This window comes from Danio aesculapii, chromosome 3, assembly GCF_903798145.1.
Source record: "Danio aesculapii chromosome 3, fDanAes4.1, whole genome shotgun sequence".
Taxonomy (NCBI): domain Eukaryota; kingdom Metazoa; phylum Chordata; class Actinopteri; order Cypriniformes; family Danionidae; genus Danio; species Danio aesculapii.
This window is the reverse complement of record NC_079437.1, coordinates 51,487,560-51,513,118: the sequence shown is the minus strand read 5'-3', so window position 1 is coordinate 51,513,118 and position 25,559 is coordinate 51,487,560. Positions and strand designations below refer to the sequence as shown.

Below are 25,559 nucleotides of genomic sequence, written 5' to 3'. Positions count from 1 at the left end.
TGAATCTATATGTCAACTAATTCTCATTAGTATTAGTAGACTGTAAGGTTGGGGTTAGGGTTAGTGGATGTACTTGCAAAGTTTCATTGTCATCTAAATGTCTGTTGGAGGAGCAATATCAGCATACAGTATACTGAGCAGACAGGCTACTGTGTAAAGTTTCATAAACTAATTTTGAGAGGAGCATGTGATATGATTCAACACAACTGGCTGCTCATCTGTAATCAGTAATAACATAAACAGAGTGATTCAAGCCTATTATAAATGTATTGTTTTCTCCCTAGTGCTCTATCTTCGTCTTGGAAAAATCCCCCCTTCCACCCCATCTCCTCCTTTTCCTCCCTTTCTAAAGGGGAGCTCTCGAGACCTACCAGATCTCGGATCCCCTCATATGGTTATTGACCGGATGGGAGCCTTAGGCTCAAGTATCTCCAAGCTCAGGGTTCTCTCCCCGGACAGCATGACAAACCTGCTATAAATGCTAAGTATGTCTAAGTGGGAACTCTTGAATACTGTAATGAAGGTTTTTTGGCATGAGGTTGCAATGTAACTTATGATGAACAAAATGTGCAAAAGGGACCATCAAAAGGTATTGACAACAATTTATGTTAGGATAAGGTATGTCCCATTGCCTCTCTTTATTTTGTTCTAATCTCACTCTCTGTACTTCCTTTGTCACTTCCATGCCTTGCACAACTTGTCTCATTCTCCGCATTAGTCCCTGCCTGTGTTAGAAATCACAATACCCTTAACCTTATATACTGAACTATTTAATGAGACAGCCATTTGTAATAGTGTCCAAAACCATAGTGGACACAGAGTGAGCAGATTGAATGCAGCTTGAATGTGTCATAGACTGAAGGTGTAAAACTTCATGCTAGCTTTCTGGTTTGTGTCCATTTTTAACGAGTCCTGACTGTCGTGCAGTTTGGCATTAATGACAACTGAGATCCCACTGTGTGACATGCTTGGGATGTAAAGTCTGACAAGTAACAATCATAAAGGATTATAATAATTGTACAGTTTGCACCTGGCTTAATGTAGGGAAATGGTAAATGAGGGAGTTATTTCTGACACAACACATCTTCTCACTTCCTGTCTCTCTCCTTGTCTTTTTTTCTCTCATTTTCTACCTTACTTCACTTGTTTTTTCTTGTCTCGTTCTTGTCTGACTTCCTGTCGCATTTTTGTCCTTAATCCCTTTTTCACATTTTGGTTTTGGTCCTCAGCTGCATTCCAATCTAAATATTAAGGCTCTACCTGTCTTGTTGACTAAAATGCATGGGTTTGATTACATTACACACGTGTCCACTACTGCTTGGACAACTGAAATGGGTTTAAATGGAATTCCCTTTACCCTTAGCACTTGTAAACTAGGCACAGTGAATGCAAACCCCTGTTGTGATGCCACAATAACATTGCTTTGCAGGCCATAATCTGTCCATTCAAGTGATCGAGGGTATATACATGTATGCTTCTGTCATTAAATTGACAAAGTGGAATGTACTTCAAAATGACGATAGTGATTTCCCTGAGGAAAATTTGTTCACTTATTATTGTGAGGCATTGTGTGATTGATTGAGTACACTCCAAAAAGTCCACTATGATTTTGGACCCCTATCAATGGCTGTTCCCTAAAATACTGAACTATTTAGCGGTATGGGGACAATTTAGAATATAGTCTTTGTTTATAATCTCTGTATAATCTTTGCACCTTACTTTTTGTTTTCTGTCTCACTTCCTACCTTACTTTCATTATCAATTCCACTCTGAATTTCTGCCTTATGGTGCGTTCCCAATGCAGGGCTCACCCCCAGGACCCAATCCCTTCAAATAAACCCTCTGATGTGATTAGGGCATAGGGGTGAGCCCTTCCATATGAAATGTAGTGTTTCCTTCCTCACTTCATTTTTTTGTCTCACACCAAAGCTCCATATTTCATTTCATAACTTCCAATCTTCACTTCCTGATTTACACCATGCCATGCTTGTAATTTAAAATCACTGAATCATTGATCTCCTGGAGAGGATCTCCTCATCCACCACCAGTGTGCAGCATCCACCTGGATGATGCAGCAGCGGCAGCCATATTGCACCAGACCACACACCACACAGTGATGAAGAAAATTATGATATGGGAATGGTTAGGAGGCCATTGATAGACATAGGCCAGTGGGCAAATTTGGCCAGGATGCCGGGGTTAAATGGGATTTTTAATGACCACAGGAGAGTCAGGACCTCGGTTTAACGTTTCATCGGAAAGACTGCTCTCTCTGAGCAGTATAGAGTCCCCGTCAATATACTGAGCATTAGGACCCACACAGACTACAGGTTGAGCGCCCCCTGTTGGCCTCACTAACACCACCTCCGGCAGCAATCTAGCAGACTATGTAAGAGTTGCAGAGAGCTAGCTGCCGGCAACTATTTACATTTTTTTTTATACATTTAAACCTTATTGGCTTGAATTCACATCCATTGGGTTTTAGCCCTAAAAACTGCCTGATTGATGTTGCGAACTGGGATTTTCTTATTATATTATTTTTATGTATATCTATAAACACATTAGTTTGTAATGCAAGTAGTTTGACTGTTTTCTACCGTTATTGTTATTCCTAGCCATTCTGTCCTTAGGCAAATTAATCAGAAGTCCAGAAACAAACACAGAAAAAAGAGCTTACAGAATAAGTTGAGTATGACACTAGACCAACACTGACCAGTGAAGCCAATTGGGTTGGTTTGTCCCAGCCCTAAGAAGCAAGTCATTTATAATAGGAAAAAAACAGTGGTTTCCATTTTCCTTTTGGATATAAATTAAATGAAAATAAATTCTTAAAATTTATATAGTGCTTTTCTGGACACTCAAAGTTCTTTAAGTGAAGTTTATTTATAAACTAATTTCGAGAGGATCACGTGCTTATGATTTATCACAGCCAGTCTCATATTAAGCTAATCTTTATCATACAATCATATGAGCCCTAAGCTACTATAAATAACCACAGTCTTCAGTCCACTTTATCTTCATTTGGAAGACCACTCTGCACACAACTGCACTCCAGCAACTCTTTGTAAGCAAGCAAGCAAGCAAGCAAACAAACTCCATACGTTAGCATTTCAACAACAACCATCATCGTCATCATCATCAGCATCATCATCTGCTTACCACCATTATCTTCAACTGAATATTACATCATGAACAACGACAATATCAACACTCAGGAAAACAATCAACAAACCAACATCCTGCAAGATAACCCCAATCTCATTGAATCTCTTCCCGCAACTCAACTTCTCAAAGCACCACCAGGCTCTCAACCCGAGCCCGAGGCTGCCATGAGAGGCCGACATATAACACGCTCCACATCCAATCGACTTCTCCGCCGCAGATCTCCAGCTCCATTCACTTCAAGAAATCAAAATACTTCACCTACCTCATCTTATGTATCTGCCACCTCCTCCGTCCATTCACCAAAGAGAATCACAGTCATGGAAATCAGGAAACTCCTCGTTGAACTCGGAATTCACGCACTCAGATTGCTCAATAAGCTGGAACTCCTCAAGCTTTACCACAACGCAACATCGGACTCTCATCCTTCCACAAGCCCTCCTGCCAGACCAGCCACACAGAGAAATAGTTCACGATTTACTTCATATACACAAGCCTCCCGCCCGCTACAAGAAAAGAGGAAATCCAAACAAAAACACACAGCAAGCCACTCCCCATCAAGATCGCAACACCAGGAAACCCGGCCACTTCTGATGACGTCACACACTCTCCCGCTCCAAGACTCCATTCAAGAAAACCCTGCCTTTCACCCTCTTCCTCAATCTAACTCCACCCCTTTTTCCTGCCCCCCCCCCCCTCCCTCCAGCTCTCTTATCAGTCCTCATTTCACCTCTACCTCTAATGCGCCACTTCATTGTCTTTCTTCAGCTCCTCTTGCCCCTCCTCAAAATCAAACTTTATCTTTTTCTCTCCAGCCATCTACCTCCGCTCCCATCCCATTCAACCTGAATTTCTCCTCTCAAATTCCTCCTGCTAATATTCCTCTATTTTCTTCCTATATTCCCACTGCTCACTCAAGCACTGACCCCGCCCATATTTTCACCTTCCCTACTCCAGTTTCCTCTACACGCCCCCCTTTCAGCCTGTCTTCTGCAACGGCCCTCCCTCCTCCGAATAATGCTCTAGCCTGGGAAACCTCCAGCCATCTCCAACTCTGCTCGCAACCAAATCCTTTCAGAAATTCTGGCTATTGGCCCCGGAGGCGGACCCCCACTCAACGCCTGTCCCTTCCTATTCAGAAATGATATTGCCATAAACCAGCCCCTCTACAATCTCCACCAAACCTCCCTATCTCTCATCTTACAAGCTGTAGCCCCCAGAACCCTCCATTCATACCTAACAGCATGGAACACATTCAAACATTTTCACACCCTTCATCACCTACATTTCCCAGATTTTCTCTCCTATCCATCACCTCCTTCATATCACACCTTCACACTGCAAAACACATCCAAGCAAGTTCAATCAAAAGCTATCTCAGTGGGATCCAATTTTTTTCACAAATTAATCCACGGGTCCCCCTCTGATACCATCACCGATTCGCAAACCCCCCTCCTTATTAAAGGTATTCAAAAAGCCCACCCCACCACCCCCGATTCTAGACAACCCATCACACTCAAAATCCTCTCCTCATGCATTCATACCCTACGTAAAGGTTACATTTCCTCCCACACAGCCCGCACCCTAGATGCCATGTTCACCCTAGCCTTCTTCGACTTCCTCAGATGCTCAGAATTAACAGTTGTATCCAAATTCAACCCATCACTCCACCCCACTATTTCAGATCTAACTTTGGAAGATAAGGAAACTATTTCTTTCCTTATCAAACAAAGCAAAACAGATCAATTCCACAAAGGACACTTTATTTACATTTTCAACATACCCTCCCCCACCCACCCTTTCCAAACCCTCCTAGCATTTCTAGATCTAAAGAAATCTCAAGAGGCTAACCCACTAGCCCCACTCTTTACTAATGACGCTAACCGTCCAGTAACTCGCTTATGGTTCCAAAAACACCTTAAAGAAGTTCTCCGCCTCTCAGGTTTTTCCCCTCAGCCGTTTTTCAGCCACTCATTTAGCATTGGCGCCGCCACCACAGCAGCCTTAAATGGGCTCTCCCAGCATCAGATCCAGACCCTCGGTCGCTGGTCCTCTGAAGCTTTCAAATCCTACATTCGCCTAAGTAAATACCACCTCAGGGAAGCTCACCATCCTCCCAACCCCCACACTCCCTCCCCAAGGTTCTAGGCAAACCTGAATCCCCCCGTGCCCCCCCCCTCTCTCTCTCCCTCAGTAGCTCATTTAGTAATAGCTCCTTCTTCCGCTTCTAATTCTTACTCTCCTTACCTTTCAACCTCTATCACCCCGCTACAAAATTTCTTTCCTGCTAAAACTAAGAAGCTCCGACCCTTGCAGGGGTCTCCCTAAGCTCTAACTCCTGCAGGATTTCCCCCCCCTCATATCGCTTCCTACCCTCTACAGCCCCCTTCCATGCCACCTCCAGTCTCTTCATAAACTCCTTAAATCCCCCAACCACCCCCTTAGTTCACGACTATCCCCGTCTTCCCTTACCCTACCAAGCATGCCTCATGCATTTTTCACAACCTTATCCTACACTACTACAGCTGGATGCTCAGCCTCTCAGATCCTCATAACACCCAGTCCCCACTAAAGCCCACCCTAGCCCTCCCCGCCAGGCCTCCTACAGGAGCCTCCCTTCTTCCTCATCTTGCCATATTACATCCAACTCCCTTATATAGCTCCAGTCTCCTTACCCTTCTTAGCCCTCCCTATGCAATGCCTCCCGCAAGAACCTCTTTTTTCCTTTCCATGTTATATCCAGCAGCCAGATATAGCTCCATTTTCCTTGCTTTTTGGGGGTTTTATTTCTTTTAAATATGCGGCTGCTGTCCCGAGCGATTAAATACTGCATTTTGGGGAGTTCTGAGATCCACCGAGCTCAAGCTATCCTCTCGCTCTGCGAACGTGAGGAAGCCCCGGGCTCGAGGATCCCTTGAGCTCAGGGCGCTCTCCTGGGACAGCATGCCAAACAAGCTTTTGATGGATCATCAGCTAAGTGTGAACTCTTGAAGTGAAGTTTATTTATAAACTAAATTCGAGAAGATCACGTGCTTATGATTTATCACAGCCGGTCTCGTATTAATCATTATCATCCAATCATATAAGCCCTAAGCTACTATAAATAACCACAGTCTTCAGTCCACTTTCTCCACCACCCTTCCTCCCCATTCTCCTCCTTTACCATAGATCGGGCGGCAGGGTGGCCCAGTGGTTAGCACTGTTAGCCCCACAGCAAGAACACTGCCGGCCCTGGTCCTGCCAGGCTGGTAGGTGTTTTCTGTGAGGAGTTTGTATATTCTCCCTGTGTCCGTGTGGGTTTTCCCTGGGTTCTCCGGTTTCCTCCCACCATCCAAAGATATACATCACACATAAAAATCAAGCTCTTGTCTAGCCCCCTTTTTTCTCACATGTTCCCTCAGCTACTGCAGCCGGGGAGTTCTGAGATCCACCGAGCTCAAGCTCCCCTCTCTCTCTGCGAACGGGAGGAAGCCCCGGGCTTGAGGATCCCGTGAGCTCAGGGCTCTCTCCCGGGACAGCATGCCAAACAAGCTTTTGATGGATCATCAGCTAAGTGTGAACTCTTGAAACATTTTGGGGGGTATCTCCTCATCCACATTGGATGACGCAATGGCAGCCATATTGTGCCAGGCCACACACCAGCTGATTGGTGGAGAGGAGACAGAGTGATAAAGCCAATTATGATATGGATGTATGTTAGGAGGCCTTGAGGGACAGAGGCCAGTGGGCAAATTTGGCCAGGATGCCGGGGTTAAACCCTTACACTTTTTTGATAGACATCCTAGGATTTTTAACGACCACAGAGAGTCAGGACCTTGGTTTAACGGCTCATCCACAAGCACTGAGCAGTTTAGAGTCCCCTTCACTGTACTATGGCGTTAGCACCCACACAGACCGCAGGTTGAGCGCACTCTGCTGGTCTCACTAACACTTCAAGCAGCAACCTGGCTTTGGTCCACAAGGGAAATCCCATTTTCCACAGACCTGCTTAGCTTCAGTGGGTGACCATGTGAAATTTGTAGAGAGCTAGCTGTCGGCATATTTGGCTCCAGTTTACCAGGTAGTGATGATTTTGTTTTCTTTGACTCACTGAATTGAAACAGTGCTTTATTCACAAATGTGTTATATTGTGTGCAGTATTTCAGTTTAATACACATCTTTAGATGAAAACAGTTGGTTTGTGATTCCTCAGTCTCACTACTATTGTATCTCTACCTTTTCTCTAACAGCTGTCAATGCCATTCATTTTTCTTCACTTGCTCACTTCATAAAAAAAGTTTACTTATCTTTCTCACAAACTCTCTTAGATTTGCCTTCTAATCTTATCTCCTAATCTCACCCTGCCACATCTGTCCTGCAGCACTGCCTCACAGATAGTATTCTGCCTCTAACTCATGCACAGCCTCCCAAGTCAGTAAATCTAATCGATACATTGCATCTCTCATTCACCCATCCCCCCGTTTCTTGGTGTCATCTCTGCCAGTCTGGGTCTTTCCACTTCTCCCGATTCCCTTCATCTTTCATTTCCTCTTCATGTATGGAGGAGCATGTGCCTGTCAAATCTCAACATCCTCACATACTGTAGGTCTTTGTTTCAGTTCTGCTCTCCGCACATATGCTATCTGTTCTTTCTTTGTACATCTGTTTTCTGCTTTAGACGGTGTTAATCTTGTCAACAGAAACATTCTTGATTTTGTCAGCGGTAACAAAGATAACACAAAGAAGATGCATAAACAGTTTTAATTAAAACATGTGACTGTGAGAAATAACCATATATACGATTTGTCAGCAATGGTTAACAACAAGAAAAATGTATCAAAGTTAATTTAGATTATCCAGTCATAACAATTAAGCGGATGCCAACAATGATTTCAGTCATAACCGGTGTTTATTGGTACATGGCTCTTGTACCAAAGTTCAGTTTTTTTTATTGTGAATGAGAAAACAGACTCTGCTATCCGTGGGTGATGAAACACATAGATTTGTGATAGTACACATTCATCTTTGTTAATGTTAGACAATAACAATACAGTCGTTAATTGTTAGTCCTTGTTGATTCATAGTGCATTAATGTTAACAAGCACATCCCACAATAATCATATGTTGGGTCAGTAGGTGGTGAGTCTTTTATGATTGTTTTTAATGTTTTTATTATAAAAGTGACCCAATTTAATGCGTATTTGACCATTTTTGAAAGTGTTACAAATTGTACAATAAGCTCAACATGTTTTAGACCTCATTTTAAAAAAAATAGCATTTTGCCTTTGTCAGGGTCCGTCTATTAGTCCAATGACGGAACTAACAGCATGGGTAAAGGTTAAATGCATGTGAGCCTTTTTAGCACATGCGAAAAAAATTAATTTTAATTCGTTTCCAGCTCAAAATTTTAGCTGACGCCACTTCATAATAATTTTAATTTAGATTCATCTAATTCAAGCTGATCACCTTATAGGTTGTAATTTAGATCGATTAACCTAATAAATCCTTATTTTCAGTTAATGGTTCATCGTTTAGCCGAAGTTGCTTAGAGTCAGTATGCTGGCCAGTTACATCTGCTCATATACGTAACCTCACCAGTTTTAGGTCTTAGATAGAGGATATAACTGTAAACTAATTTCCTTTAACCCTCTACTGCACGCATTATGATAGATCTATAAAAAATAAATTTTGACTGTTCTTCTTTTCTTAAAATTGCTTAACTTGAAGTGCTGTAAAAACAAAATTGAAAATTTTATTTTTTACGGTTCTTTATCATATGTTGCAATATTCAATTCAATTCAATTCACCTTTATTTGTATAGCGCTTATACAATGTAGATTGTGTCAAAGCAGCTTCACATAGAAGGTCACAGTAAATAGGAACAGTGTAGTTCAGTTTGTAGTGTTCAAGTTCAGTTCAGTTGAGCTCAGTTCAGTGTGGTTTAATAATCACTACTGAGAGTCCAAACACTGAAGAGCAAATCCAACGATGCGCAGCTCTACAGATCCTGAACCATGCAAGCCAGTGGCGACAGCGGAGAGGGAAAAAAAACTTCACTAAAGGCGGAAGTGAAGAAAAAAAACCTTGAGAGAAACCAGACTCAGTTGGGCACGACCATTTTAATTTCTCCGCTGGCCAAACGTCTTGTGCAGAGCTGCAGTCTCAGTGGCGGAGGCTGGAAGCTGGCCTCAGCGAAGACTCGTCTGTCTCTGGAGCGTCATAGGAAACAGTCTCATGTTCTCCACTCCTCCATGACCATCGCAGTAGTTGTTCAGGATTCGGCCAGGTCCAGGATATGGAAACCTTGGGATCATCTCGTCGTTGGTCTTGGATCGAATCAGTGACTCTGCATAGTCTGGGGGCCTCGGGAAGAGTATCCCCAGGTGGAAATGGAGAATAAAGAAAATAATTAGCGTAGCTGATGTTCACAGTGTATATCAGCAAGATGCATAACTATAACTGTGTGGAAGCCCCCTAAGTGGTGCACTGAGTGTATGCTTTACTGAACAGATAGGTCTTTAATCTAGTTTTGAATTGGGAGAGTGTGTCTGAGCCTCGGACGTTATCAGGAAGGCTATTCCAGAGTTTAGGAGCTATAAATGAGAAGGCTCGACCTCCTTTACTCGACTTTGCTATTCTAGGTACTACCAGAAGCCCTGAGTTTTGAGATCTTAAAGAGCGAGTTGGATTGTAGCGAGACAGAAGATTGGTTAGATAAACAGGAGCTAGATTATTTAAAGCTTTATATGTAAGAAGCAATATTTTAAATTCAATACGAAACTTAACAGGCAGCCAGTGTAAGGAGGATAAAATTGGGGTGATGTGATCAAATTTTCTAGACCTGGTTAGAACTCTGGCAGCTGCATTTGTACTAATTGAAGTTTGTTAATAGAGGATGCTGGGCAGCCAGCAAACAGTGCATTACAGTAGTCCAGCCTAGAAGTCATAAAAGCATGGACTAGCTTTTCTGCATCTGAGATGGATAGCATACTTCGTAACTTAGCGATATTTCTCAGATGAAAGAAAGCAGTTTTTGTGACATGGGAAATATGATTTTTAAAAGTTAAATTGCTGTCTAATATGACACCCAGATCTTTTATAGTAGAGCTAACGCTAACTTTGTATCCCTCTAATTGTAGGTCGAGTTGTGAGATCTGCTGTGTACAGTATTTAGGCCCAATAAGTAATAATTCTGTTTTGTCTGAGTTTAAGAGAAGATAATTGTTGGTCATCCAGTCTTTAACATCTTTAATACACTCAGTTAGCTTGGACAGATTAGACGTCTCGTCAGGTTTAGTTGAAATATATAATTGAGTATCATCTGCATAGCAGTGAAAGCTGATCCCATGTCTTCTAATAATGTCTCCCAGGGGTAGCATGTATATTGTAAACAGTAAAGGGCCTAAAACTGATCCTTGAGGCACCCCGTATTTTACTGGGCTGATTTGTGAAGGCTGTCCATTTATATTTACAAACTGGTAACGGTCAGATAAGTATGACTTAAACCATTGTAGGGCATGTCCCTGGACACCTGTAGACTTTAAGCGATTAATAAGGATACCATGGTCAATGGTGTCAAATGCCGCACTAAGATCGAGTAGAACTAATAGCGAGATGCACCCTTGGTCAGCAGCTAAGAGTAAATCGTTGGTTATTTTCACTAATGCAGTTTCTGTACTGTGATGAGCTCTGAAACCTGACTGAAACACTTCAAAAACATTGTTGGTCTGCAGAAAGGAGCATAATTGAGCAGAAACAACTTTTTCTAGTATTTTAGATATAAATGGAAGGTTTGAAATAGGCCTATAATTAGCTAAGTTGCTGGGTTCCAGTTGTGGTTTCTTAATAATAGGTTTAATAACAGCTAACTTGTAAGGATTTGGAACATGGCCTAAAGATAAAGAAGAGTTGATAATGTTAAGAAGAGGTTCTCCTATAACAGGTAGCAATTCTTTCAGTAACTTTGTTGGAATTGGGTCCAATATACACGTAGCTGATTTAGAGCTATTTATAATTTTGTCTAGCTCTTCCTGTTCTATGATTTTAAAGCACTGTAGGTTATTTAGATTCAGAGACGTGTTTACTGGACACGGCGGTGCAGAAAGTTTAATATCTCCTATTTTCTGTGCAGAAAGTTTAATATCTCCTATTTTCTGTCTAAAGCCTTCTATTTTATCACTGAAAAAATTCATGAAGTCATCACTACTAATTTGCGGTGGAACGTTTTGTTCCAAAGATGACCGATTATTTGTTAATTTAGCGATGGTGTTAAATAAGAATCTAGGATTGTTTTGATTATTTTCTATCAGTTTGCGGAGGTGCTCAGCCCTGGCAGATTTTAAAGCCCTCCTATAGCTGGACATACTGTCTTTGTATGCAATTCGAAAGACTTCTAAATTAGTTTTTTTCCATTTACGTTCCAGGGCACGGGCTGCTGTTTTGAGAGCGCGGGTATGACTATTATACCATGGTGTAGTTTTATTCTCTCTAGCCTTTTTTAGTTTGATGGGTGCCACAGTATTTAGAGTGCTAGTAAAGATGGCATCCATACTGCTGGTTACTACATCAAGGTCATTTGCGTTTGCGGGTGCATTTCGAAGTAGAGAAAGATCAGGTAAGTTATTTATAAATTCATCTTTAGTGGACGGAACAATAGTTCTACTAGGGCGATATATCGGAGCGGATCTGCTAATTTCAGGTAAACACAGCTTATATAGTAAGAGGTAGTGGTCTGTAATATCATCACTTTGTGGTATAATGTCTACATTAGTGACCTCAATTCCATAAGACAGAATTAGATCTAGTGTATGCTTTAGGCGATGAGTTGGACCAATAACATTTTGCTTTATTCCTAGTGAGACCAGCAAGTCCGTAAACGCGAGCCCTAATGTGTCGTTAGCGTCATCTATGTGGATGTTAAAGTCTCCTACAATTAGTATTTTATCAGTTTTAACTAGTAAGTCAGAGATAAAATCAGAAAACTCTTTTAGAAAATTGACATAGGGTCCTGGAGGTCTATATATGGTGATTAGAGCGAGAGATAACATAGGTTTTTGCATAGTGTTTGGAAGGACAACATTAAGCGCTAGTACTTCAAAGGAGCTAAACATAAGTCCGTTTCTCTGATTAACATTAAGAATATCACTAAAGATTGACGCGACTCCACCACCACGACCAGTTTGACGAGCCTCATGCTTATATAAGAATCCTGGAGGAGTTGCCTCATTTAAACTAATATAGTCATTTTGTTTCAGCCAGGTTTCAGTGAGACAGAGTGCATTAAGATTGTTATCTGTTATTATTTCATTTATGATAAGTGCTTTAGGTGCTAGTGACCTGATGTTTAGGAGACCAAGCTTCATGAAATTTGTATTTTCACTTTTTAGTGTTTTTTTCTGGTTTAATTCTTAATAGATTATTTCTGGAGCACACAGTACGTTTGTTTCTTGATCTAATAATGCGAGGAACAGACACAGTCTCTATGGGGTTAGCTAGGTATGCATTACTGTTATTTATGTGGGACGAATAGGAGTCTGTGTGGCTAAATTGTGAATTTTGTGAATTTTTACTTACTAGTCAGATAGAGCGAAGTGTTCTGGTGATGTTGTCCGACAGGAGTTCAGCTCCAGCTCGACTGGGGTGCAGCCCATCAGCGCGGAAAAGCCTAGGACGCTCCCAGAAAAGATTCCAGTTATTGGCAAAGAGCAATTTCTGTTCTTCACACCATGTTAATAGCCATTCATTCAGAGCAAAAAGTCTACTGAACCTTTCATTTCCTCGGCGGTAGGTAGGAAGCGGTCCAGAAACGATGATCTGCGTGGCGGGCGAAGTGCGTCGAACCGTCTCGATCAGGCTCCTGAAGTCCTTCTTCAGGATCTCCGTCTGCCGGAGCCCGGTGTCGTTCGTCCCCACGTGGAGGACGGCGGCACCGAGGCTCTCGGCAGCGCTCAGGATAGTAGGTATCTGTGCAGAAATATTCTTAACTCGGGCACCAGGGAAGCAGAAAGTGCGTACTTTGTTACCTTTGGATGAAGTGGAGCGGACGTGGCGGACGATTGAGTCGCCAATGATGGCAACATCGCGACCCGTCTCGCGGAGAGGGGCGAAGCGGTTCTCCGTGGGGATCTCGAACACCGGAGGAGGAGACGTTCTGCCCCGGGACCTGGCAAGCACCTTACGCGGCTGCACCCAGGGGCCGTGGTAGCCGGGAGTCGGCGTGAACGACGCCTGGGTGCACCGCGTCCTCGGTGCGCTGGGCCTGGACAGAGAAACACGCGGGGTTGAAGAAACTGGGAGATTGTCGTTGTATCGGACACTTACCTCAGACGAGCGAGTACGGGTTAAGAGCAGTGCTCTGATGCCCTCTCGCTTCGTCTCCAGCGAGCGAATCTGGGACTCCACCGCTTCCAGCTCCAGCTCCAGCGCCTCCATCGATGCCTCTCCTGCACTCAAGGACAGACACGCAAGCGACATTGTACAAGGTGAAGAGCAAAGCCAGAAAGTGAGAAAATTAGTGAGTGAAAGAGGTTGGTAGCTTTAGCTGACCAGCGGTGCTAGCAGGCTAAAGCTACAAACACCAAGCGGATGCTCGAGAGACAGAACGTTTAAAAGTAGATTTGTTTGTATGAGTGTGTTAGGGGATTGTTCACCCCAAGTAGGAGAGATAAATATTTAGTGAATGAGGAGGTATTTTATGATAAAATGTAAATTGCGAATCTAAACTCCAAACAAACGCAGCGAGCTCCAAACAAAACGACACGCAACAATATGGCAACAATATGGCAACAACATCCAATAGTGGATCTAACTTAGAAATTTCAAATTTAGAACTTTCCTTATAAATAATAATTTTGCTGTTTGAAATAATTTAATTGGTGTTGATGTATTATAAGCTTTAACACAGAACTTATAAATGATACCTAAAACATAATTTCCAACAGCTTATATTCCCACAGCGTTCATTTCTTCACAGCTTCGGTGGCGAGAGTGTAAAAATTCGCTACATTGATCTCGTTTTTAAAGGGGCCATTGCAGCACATCAGCAAATCACTTACATTCCCGCATAAAAACGTGCTTTCTAGCGGGAAAATATTGCACACTTTTTATCAAATTAATTTAACAATGGAAGATTAGGTTGTTGTGTGTGATGTGGCTTTGCTCCTTCATCCAATATGTGTCCATATGTCTGAAATATTCTGAAGTCATTATAGTTATCATAAGATTCAAGCTTTTTTTAAAGAACAAAATACAGTTGAAATCAGAATTATTAACCCCCCTGAATTATTTGCCCACCCCCTGTTTATTTTTCCCCCCAATTTCTTTTTAACGGACAGAAGATTTTTTCAACTCATTACTAAACATAATAGTTTTAATAACTCATTTCTAGTCTCTGATTTATTTGATCTTTTCCATAATGACAGTACATAATATTTGACTCGATATTTTTCAAGACACTTCTAAACAGCTTAAAGTGACATTTAAAGAAATAAGTAGGTTCATTAGGTTAACTAGGCTGGTTAGGGTTATTGGGCAAGTTATTGTATAACAGTGGTTTGTTCTGTAGACTATCGGAAAAAAAGTTGCTTAAAGGGGCTAATAATTTTTACTTTAAAATGGTTCATAAAAAGTAAAAACTGCTTGTATTCTAGCCGAAATAAGTCAAACTAGACTTTCTCCAGAAGAAAAAATAATATCAGACATTCTGTGAAAATTTCCTTGCTCTGTTAAAAATCGTTTGGGAAATATTTAAAAAAGAAAAAAAAATTAAAGGGGGGCTAATAATTCTGACTTCAACTGTATATATAACATGAATGCACATCAGTATCTCACCAGTAACTTTTTAATGTATGTCCCTTTAAGAAAACATTGTAAATAACTGGAAATCCGGCGACAGCAACAATCAAACCCTTGGGAACAACTGTGGTCTGTACTCCTCTCAAGCAGTGGACCTCAACATTCCTATTGGTTGCTGCCGAACTGCGTCACAGCTCATTACCATAAAGCTGACATGATTTCAACTCTCCCACACTGGCAATGACGCGCCACCCCGCTCCTCGCCACTTCTTACCGCTTATCACCCCATTGAAAATTAATTACTTCTGGCTACTTTGACGCTCTCACCACTTTCGGTGTGAATGCACAGTTAGTTAACATTAGTTAATGCAGTTACTAACATGAACAAACAACGAACAATGCATTTATTACAGTATTTATTCATCTTTGCTAAAGTTAATAAAGGACAATACGGTTGTTAATTGTTAGTCCTGTTTTGCCGAGTTCAGACTGCATGATTTTAGCCCCGATTTGGACTCGCCAACAGGTTTTGAGAAATCGCCTACAAATGCCTGAAATCACACGTAAATCAGTGCTCATTCATGAGTGACAATCACACAAAATGAACTATCAAGGACGCGATATAAGAGAAACGCCTATGAGTTGCCGGTGCCCGTGATATACAGTTTTTGGCATGCTAAATATCTGGAGCTGTCGGCGATTCAGATCATGCAGTGTGAAATGAGTTTCAACTAAAATAACATTGGCGATAATTATTGGCATTACCTACAGCCAATAATAGAGCAGCATTCACTAGTGTGGGTATCTGCAGGCCAGCGGGAGGTTAAAAGCGATCATGTTCAGTTTATTTGAACCCAAGAAATGGAGGAAAAACTAGAGTAAATTTGGCAGCAGCACCGTGTCTGTTTGAGGCATCATCTGAGCAATACCACAATCGAGTCGAAAAGTAAAAAAAATAGGAGAAATTGCTAATTCTCTTCAAAAGCCAGGAGATCAAAATAAGTACATTTTCTAAAGCTAAAGCCTTCCTTTTCAAATATGTAGTTAATAGCGAAATATACATTATGTGACCTCGCATTGTTTCCATTTCACTTCTCGCGCTTGTTTGGTTGTGAGACGTGGTTTGGATAAAGTTGTCTGCAATTGTTCCTATTTTAAAGTCATGCAGTGTGAACCCCCTGTTGCCGATCCATCCAACAGTGTAAACAAAGCATCGACATAATGCATAACCAGATAGTCATGCAGTGTGAAAACATCTGTGACACGACTACTTTGAAAATCATGCAGTCTGGCATTAATTGTTAACTCATAGTGCATTCATGTTAACAAGCACATCTTTAGATTTTAATAATGTATTAATAAATGTTGAAATTAACAAACTACAATTAATAAATCCTTTCCAAATATTGCTCATTATTAGTTCAAGTTAGTAAATACATTAATGGAACCTCAGTGCAACCAATGTGTCTGAACTATTAACTAATGCTTAAAGGCACGACATGTAAGCATATCTGAAAACCACCAAGAAATATCCACGGCCTAAATGTTTTGAAGAACATTCAAATCAAGCTATTTTTAAATGAATTTTAAGCTAGTTTATGATCACACTTTATTTTGATGGTCTGTTTGTTGAATTTAAGTTAAATTGCATCTACATGTCAACTAATTCTCATTAGATTATAAGTAGACTGTTAGGTTGGGGTTAGGCTTAGTGTAAGATGACATGTACTTGCTAAGTTTCTTATAGTCAGTTAAATATCTGTTGAAGGAGCAGTATCTACAGATATTAAGCAGACAGTCTACTAATACTCAACTAGACCATCAGAATAAAGTGGTACATAGTTTATTGTTATGCATGTTGTTTCAATGCTCAACCTAAAAAGTGAAAGTAAAAGTAAACTATAAATAATTCTAAACAATAATAATAAAATAACCTAAAAAGGTTGCAGTGTCCTTGGCACAAGTCATTAAATAAGTTTTGGTGGATGCCACTGTAATGATGCATTCCTAGTTGGGGGAACTTGGCGATAAAGACTTCTCTTGGGCTTTAGAAAAAATAAAAAAACATGTTTTCCAATCCCAATGAAGCAAAGATCTCCAGGTCACATACCTCCTGGGGTGTGCACCAGCCCAAAAAACTGCCATCTAGATGAATGGGAATGTACATATAATACACAGACCTATTTAGATGGGGCTTGGGTGTTCGCAGATGTTCCTTCAAAATGCCTTGATGAAATACAGACTAAATTGGAGGACGTTTTCATCCAAGAAAACAATCTGTTTTCCATCATATGGCAGAACTGTGTCCTTGATTCCTCTCTCTATCTCCTGGATTTTCTCCTCAGCTTACATCCTTCATTGTTGTTTGCTTGCGTATATCTCAAACTCAATCTCATGTGGGTGTCTGTTCCCTCAAGTCTCCAGTTTCTCTTCTTTGCAGTCTCTTAGACACCTCAGACTTGAACGGAAGTGCCACAACAATCAGTATTTCGCCAGGCTCATGCCTTCTCAGATTTTTCTCTCTCTTACTCTGTCCTTTTTTTTGTGTGTGTTTGTTTCTTTATCAAATTCTCACATCTCCACTGGACCCAATTAAAATTTCCAAGGCCTTTAAAGTCGAAAAACAAATTAACCTATCGTGACTCGTCAGGTTCAACGAGTGCTAGTTTAAATGTCTTACTTTTCTTCTTTTCGCTTGCTATTATTCTCACGAAATGTTTAGCAGTCCTTGTTTCTTTTAGTAATAAACAACACTGATTATGTCCAACACGGGAACATCGCTTTCTGGCTTAAAAGGCTCTTTAAATCTGTGTCCATCCCACTGATTCATCTCATAACAGCTTGAAAAGGGAACGCTCTCTATTCTCTGTGTTGAACTATGGGCGCCAGCTGGGCAGAGAGCCACATTTTACTTCTGATAATTACAGTACAGTAGATTTTCTTCATACAGTGTATTGAACATTAACTCCAATGTACTCTGACTCAGTTATTTTCTTACATGGTGTTATATGCACTGTTAATGCTGAGTCAGCAGCAATCTGGAAATGTTATTTTAAAAATAAAGTGTCCAAAACTGAAGGCTTTCTGCCTGAGTGCCCAGTCAGTCACCGAAGTGGCCAACAGAATTTATGTTTGGAGTTCTTAGCTAAGAAAGACTAGCTTCAAACACACTGTAGTGTTGTGTTTAATGGTCTAGAACAAATCGAAGAGGTAATTCAGATAATATCCAATAACTGCAATGATTATTTCTAAGTAAAGATAGCATCAGAATTTGAAGACTTCATAACGTGATATTGTTAACATATTACCATATTTTAACTTATTTATTTAGGATTGCTATTTTTGTGGCATTTTGATCGCGTCATAAAATAACATCATATGTGCATTATAGTTACACCTATGGGAAAATCCATGGGAAACAACTATGGGAAATAATGTATCTCGTTTTATTCATAACTGTGTATACATGTTTCTTCTCAGTGTCATATTTTCTTAAATTAATTTAGCAAGACAGAAATTCATACATAAAGGCAATGGCTGGTTAAGTTTGGAGCCAGATCAGTCTCAAAAATAATACATTTATAAAACAAAATTCATACATGCACAGTACAATATGCATTTACAAAATCTAATTTGTAAAATAAAAACACAATTCACACAATTCGGGAATTCACAAGTAAAAAAAATGGATTTGTGTAAATTATAAATCATGTTTCGAATTTAAACATTGGATTTGTGTTGTTTTTTTTTATCATATTTTGAATTTACGAATTGGATTTCTGTATTTATTAATCAGGTTTTGACTTGACGAATATGGTTTGTGTACTTTTGAATCGTGTTTTGAGTTTACAAATTGGATTTGCATATTTTTTAATCATGTTTTGAATTTACAAATTGGATTTGTGTATTTACAAATTGTGTTTTGAACCTACGAATATAATTTGTACTTTTGAATCGTGTTTTGAATTTACGAACTGGATTTACATATTTTTGAATCATGTTTTGAATTGTCGAATTTGATTGGTGTGTTTTAGAAATGTGTTTTGAAATTACGAATTGGATTTGTGTATTTACAAATTGTGTTTTGAATTTTCAAATATGGTTTGTGTACTTTTGAATCGTGTTTTAAATTTACAAATTAGATTTGTGTTTTTTTTAATCATGTTTTGAATTTACGAATTGTATTTGTGTTTTTGATACGTGTTTTGAATTTACGAATCATGTTTACAAATCATGTTTTGAATTTACGAATATGGTTTGTGTAATTTTAAATCGTGTTATGAATTTACAAATTGACCTAGCATATTTTTGAATCATGTTTTAAATTTACAAATTGGATTGGTGTGTTTTTGAATCAGGGTTTAAACTTACGAATTTGATTTGTGTACTTTTGAATCATGTTTTGAATTTACAAATTGGATTTGTGTATTTACAAATTGTGTTTTGATTTAACGAATATGGTTTGTGTGTTTTGTAATTATGAATTGGATTTACATATTTTTAAATCATGATTTGAATTGTTGAAGTGGATTGGTGTGTTTTTGAATTGAGTTTTGAATTTACGAATTGGATCTACATATTTTTGAATCGTGTTTTGAATTTACAAATTGGATTTGTGTTTTTTTAATCGTGTTTTGAATTTATGAATTGGATTTGTGTCTTTGATACGTGTTTTGAATCTACAAATTAGATGTGTATTTACGAATCATGTTTTGAATTTACGAATATGGTTTGTGTACTTTTGAATTGTGTTTTGAATTTACAAATTGGATTTGTGTTTTTTTATCGTATTTTGTATTTACAAATTGGATTTGTGTTTTGTTAATCGTGTTTTGAATTTACGAATTGGATTTGCATATTTTTGACTCATGTTTTGATTTTACGAATTGGATTTGTGTTTTTACAAATTGTGTTTTGACTTTACAAATATAATTTATGTACTTTTGAATCGTGTTTTCAATTTACGAATTGGATTTACATATTTTTTAATCATGTTTTGAATTCTCAAATTTGATTGGTGTGTTTTTAAATCGTGTTTTGAATTCACTTATTGGATTTACATATTTTTGAATCATGTTTTGAATTGTTGAATTGGATCAGTGTGTTTTTAAATCGAGTTTTGAATTTATGATTTAGATTTGTGTATTTACAAATTGTGTTTTGAATTTACAAATATAATTTGTGAACTTTTATATCATGTTTTGAATTTATGAATTGGATTTGCTTATTTTTTAATCATGTTTTAAATTTACAAATTGGATTTGTGTTTTTGAATCGTGTTTTGAATTTACATATTGGATTTGTGTATTTATGAATTGTGTTTTGACTTGACGAATATGGTTTGTGTACTTGTGAATTGTGTTTTTAAATTACGAATTGTATTTGCACATTTTTGAATCATGTTTTAAATTTACGAATTGGATTTCTGTGTTTTTGAATTGCGTTTTGAATTGGATTTTGTAAATGTGAATTGTGTTGTGGATATATGAATTATATTTTCTAAATATTTTCATTTTTGAACCTGATCTGGCTCTATAATTAAGAGGTATCAGTAGCAGCTTATATAGACTTACCTCTACACATGCGATTCTAATTTTTGATTCTAGTGTCTCTCATGCTTTTTTACATCCTTCTATCTAACCAACTTTGTGTGTGTGTGTGTGTGTGTGTGTGTGTGTGTGCGTGTGCGTGTGTGTATATATACTCCATTGATTATAAGTGAGTTGGGATGAACTGGGCTCCTTCACACAATTGTCTTGTGGCAGGCGAGTGATGGATTTTGGTCCTTCTGCAGTCATCTTTGATTAATGGGAGGAGACCACAGTGGACAGGCCAGAAGACTGCGATCAATTCGCCAATAATTCCATATTTACACATCATCAAAAAGTGGAGAAGAGAGAAATGATAGTTGAAGACACAGGAAGAGCAGGTAATTAGTCACAAGAATCCACATTTAATGAGCAGGAGATCCGTTAACCGAGGATAACTAGAAGAACTTTGAGAGCCTGGATGGATGAGCAGTAGACAGACACACTTGAAAATCTGCAGTCTGCTGAAAGATCCACCCATCAATCACACCCACCCACCCTTGGCAAGTTCTTAAATAATCGGACTAAATTGCTTGTGCTTTCCTCTAGTTACAAGAGATTAGGCTCCCAGCTCAGTTTAACACGTTCAATCAGGTTTATACTACTGGGATGTTGAATGCTTGATTCTGATTGGCTTATGAACATTCTAAAAGGATCATTAAAGGCATAGTTCACCTCAAAATCTAAATTTACCTATTCACCCATGTGTCTTTCAAGATGTAGGTGACTTTTTTCTTCAAAGGGTTTTAGCTAAATCTGTAGTGCTTGGTGATTCATATGGTTACAGGTTTTTAAGATTAAAAATATACACACAAACATATCCAAATCAATCCCTGTGGCTCCTGATGATACGCTGAATGATCGGTCTGTGTGAGAAATTTAACATTATTTACAATATTGTTAGCTTTAATCCAAAGAATAGTCAAACAGTTCTCAGTGCATGTGTGAATGTAATTCAATGTAGTCCTGTTGCTTTGATCACAAATCATTATTTGAATCACAAAGGACAAAGGATTTAGCTAAAAAATCTTGTTCTGCTGAAGTCACCTACATTTTGGATGATATGAGGGTGAATTTAATTGCAATTTTTCATTTTCATGTTAACTATCCCTTTATCATTATTTTTATAATTATCATGTATGGTAAAGACATCATTCTAAAAATCGATCTGAATGTAAAACAGAAGAGCTCACACCACCTCTTGAAAACATTTGGTTATACCTTGTGAATTAATAATTAAAAACTACACAGAAGTTATGCAAGGAGAGTAGACAATTGAAGTATACTAATAAATGCACCTCAGATATCTTGTGCTTGTATTGGCATCTTTGAGTTGCCTCCTTTACACATCCTTTGATAATATGTTGTGTTGTTTTTGTTAGAAATCGCTAAATTCTAGATTAGATTGATTATACACGACCTGGATTCATTGGTCAGATGTGCGAATAGCGCCCCTGAGGACATCTGCTGGTTACAAGGGGGTAATTCCAAGCCAAAAGCAGCTGAAAATAAACAGTTCAATATCATTGGACAGTGTGGATAGAATACTATTTATTGGAACCTTTTAATTTATGGTTATCATGCTTGGTGTGAACGGGCCTTAAGGTGTGCAATTATTTTCACATAAACAATCTCAGAAATCAGAATACTTTGGATGAGATTTGTGAGAAACTATTATAAGACAAATGAGCTCTCCGAGGACAAAAACTTGAAAAATGTCTGAAATACAACATCTGAACAGTGTCTTTAGGTGTGGTGAGAGTTTTACTAGAGAAAATACATCAATTAATATATTAGGAAATAATTAATATATCACCACCTAATAATTGAATGGCCGATTAAACATCTTGTTTCGATTTCACTGAAGTGAAGTTTTCAAACTAGTTTCGAGAGGAGCACGTGATATGATTGACCGCAGCTGGCCACTCATCTACACTCACTAGTTAGCCAATCAGATTAACTCCAACTCACTATAAGTAGCCTAGCTAGAACTACTCTCTCATCTTCGTTTTCCGAAGAAAGCACACAGACCCAGCTCTTCTACAATCTTCAACTTCAAAACATCTACAACCATACCTACTACCCTACCTTCCCTGACTACTACAACTACAAACAACAACAACAACAACTACAACAACAACAGCAGCAGCAACAGCAGAAATTCATCTTCAACGGACACAGCAAAGCAGTATAAAGATCTCATCATACCAACAACAGCAACATGGAAAGATCTGATACAGCCGCTCTCCCAGAAACACCAGCACAAGAACAACAAGCTCCAACCGGAAACCAACCAATCTCAGAGGCTCCCATAAGAGGCCGAAGGCCTATTCGTTCAACAGCTACAAGGACCCTACGCCGCACGCTATCTCCCTCTCTTATCACTCCAAATCGCAACCTACCTTCTCCAGCTTCATCTTACGCATCCGCCAGATCTTCATCCCCCACCTCCAACAAGATGACCATTTCTGAACTTCGCCAGACCCTCATAAACGCCGGAATTTCCATCCCCAGCCGCTGCAATAAATCCGAACTACTAAAACTCTACTAAACCATCCCGTCACCAACTCCGCCCCCCCAGGACAACAGAGCTGCTCGCTCCCGCCACACCCCCTATCCTCAACCCACCACTGCACAGCAAGCAAGAAACCTCCCCGGACCTCCAAAGAAAGCAACCAGAAAAAGCAATACAAAACCATCCCAAGTTACAGGACAAACTGCTCCCTCTAACACCACCTTCCAAAACACCGACAATCCACCGGACAATTACGCCACTCCAGGACTTTCTACCCCCTTCCCCTGGCCTCCAGCTCCACATTCTAGCGAAAACTCCAGTCCTATTCTTCCATCTCTCCCCCCCACTCTCAACCCTCCCCATTTCGCTCTCTCATCTAATCTTCCTCATTCTTCAACCCAGCCTATTTCTACTCAAACTTTTCCTACAAATCCTAACACTCTTCCTCTGCCTACTCAATTTCCCTCTGCAAATATCCCCTCTTTTTTCTCCTCTACATCCATACACCAAGCACCCACATCCTTTACTAATCCTCCCCAACAGTCTACCATCCCTCCTAACATATCTTCCGCACGACCCCCCTTCACCCTAACCACAGCCACGCCCCTTCCCATTCCGCTTAATGCTCCAGTCCTGGAACCAACTCCGATCTCCAACGTCATCAAGAACCTCATCCTATCAGGTGCCGACATAGACCTTTCTACACTCCTTTCACCCATAGCACCTCCCTCGGCAGAACGACAGGTGGATTGCGGCGAATTTACCTTTACTCTCAAATCATCAGTTAGCTCACAACCTCGTACACTTTCAATAGCTGAATTCCACATAGCTTTCGCACGTTACACAGAAACCATCTGCTCAGTTTTTCCCCATAGGAGGCTATGGGGGAACACATTTTTACACATACCATAAATTATTCTCTGCAAAATGCGCCATTCGCGTCACTCAGTGGAATCAATGCCCATATTGGGGGGCTATGGACACCGATCTCCACAACAGAGTTTTCTTAGGATGCCGCAATCTTTCCTGCGCGGTCTGCCGTTCAAATACACACCCGACCACTTCTTGTCCCTTCATAATCCCTTCCGCAGATAAAGAACTACAAAACCCAAGATCCACCAGCTATGTACCCCGCCCCTCTACCTCTGCTATCCCCGCTCTACTTCCTCCTCTTTCATCCCATAACCCTCCCTCTTCTGCAACCTGCAATAATTTTAACATAGCAAGATGCTTCCGCAATCCTTGCAAATTTATACATATCTGCAACTACTGCGGCGGCGCACACGCACGTGTAGTTTGCCAAGTTTTGAGAGCTAATAAAAAACAAAGAAATTACTTGTCGACTCCTGTCAATATTTCTAACCTTTACTCTGAATTACGATTGCACCCTGATCCTAACTTTTCTGAATTTCTCATTTCAGGTCTGTCTAACGGATTCCACCCAGGTGTTTCGACTCTTCCTTCCTATAACCTCGCATGTCCTAATCTACAATCCGCCAACGCTGAACCAGAAGTGGTGGAGAAATTAATCAAGAAAGAGATCGATAATAAATTTATGATCGGTCCCTTTCTTGCCCCCCCGTTCAGCACATATCGGATCAGCCCAATCGGAGTTGCAACCAGAAAATTTTCCGGGAAAAAACGATTAATAATTGACCTGTCTTCTCCTCATAATTCCGCATTTTCAAGCATTAACAGCATCATTTCACCAGACGAATTCTCTCTGAATTACCACGACATAGACCATGCAATCCATTTAATTAAACTCGTCGGCCGCAACGCTTGGCTCGCTAAAGTCGATATCACGTCAGCATTTAAAATCATGCCTTTACATCCCAAGTTCTGGCATCTTTTTGGCATCAATTGGAAATCTCAATTCTACTTCGCAGTCCGTTTAACTTTCGGCTGCAGAAGTAGCCCCAAAATATTCGACATGCTTTCAGAAGCCATATGCTGGATTCTCGCTAATAACTACGGAATCCCACACGTAGTCCACCTCCTAGATGATTTCCTCATCATCTCTCCCCCAAATACTCCACAAGCTCAAAACCTAATGACCACAAAAGCAGTTTTTGCTAAACTTGGTATCCCCCTCGCGGAGGAAAAAACCGCCGGCCCTAGTACCTGCATAGAATTCTTAGGCATCAATTTAGACTCTCAAAAACTTCAAGCATCCTTGCCTAAAGAGAAAATAGATCGAATTATTTCTCTTTCTTCATTATTTTTGGAGAAACCAGAATGTTCTAAGCGCGAACTGCTGTCAATATTAGGACACCTAAATTTCGCCATGCGCATCATACCACAAGGACGACCCTTTGTCACTCACCTCCTCCAACTCGCAGCATCAGCTCACAGTTTAGACGAAAACATACCCTTATCCGATCCCTGCCGCAACGAACTCAGCCTTTGGATTTCCTTCCTTAAGTGCTGGAATGGCTGCTCATTCTTCTACAATGATTTAATTTCTTCCCCCGTAGATATCCATCTTTACACTGACGCCGCCCCCTCCGTAGGATTCGGCG

General features: G+C 40.0%; 2 protein-coding genes and 1 pseudogene across 2 annotated transcripts in view; 2 read left to right on the top strand and 1 right to left on the bottom strand.

The window, feature by feature from the left end:
• Positions 1–3,188: 3,188 nt before the first annotated feature.
• Positions 3,189–5,310, top strand: LOC130220586 (uncharacterized; annotated as a pseudogene).
• A 3,702-nt stretch (positions 5,311–9,012) lies between these two features.
• On the bottom strand, positions 9,013–13,864 carry LOC130221646 (uncharacterized). Its single transcript, XM_056454206.1, has 2 exons — positions 12,715–13,864; positions 9,013–9,504 (listed from the first exon to the last, which is right to left on the bottom strand). The coding sequence occupies exon 1, from the start codon at positions 13,612–13,614 to the stop codon at positions 12,718–12,720; it is 897 nt and encodes a 298-aa protein (XP_056310181.1). The 5' UTR covers positions 13,615–13,864; the 3' UTR covers positions 9,013–9,504; positions 12,715–12,717.
• A 9,151-nt stretch (positions 13,865–23,015) lies between these two features.
• LOC130220585 (uncharacterized) overlaps positions 23,016–25,559 on the top strand; it is a 32,152-nt gene continuing 29,608 nt past the window's right edge. Inside the window, exon 1 of the mRNA XM_056452817.1 lies at positions 23,016–23,719. The gene's annotated coding sequence lies outside the window, so the exon portion shown is untranslated. The remainder of the gene's footprint in view (positions 23,720–25,559) is intronic.

Bases quoted from the DNA above. Each gene is read 5' to 3' on its own strand.
- LOC130221646 (XM_056454206.1), bottom strand. From the start codon at position 13,614: ATGTCGCTTGCGTGTCTGTCCTTGAGTGCAGGAGAGGCATCGATGGAG.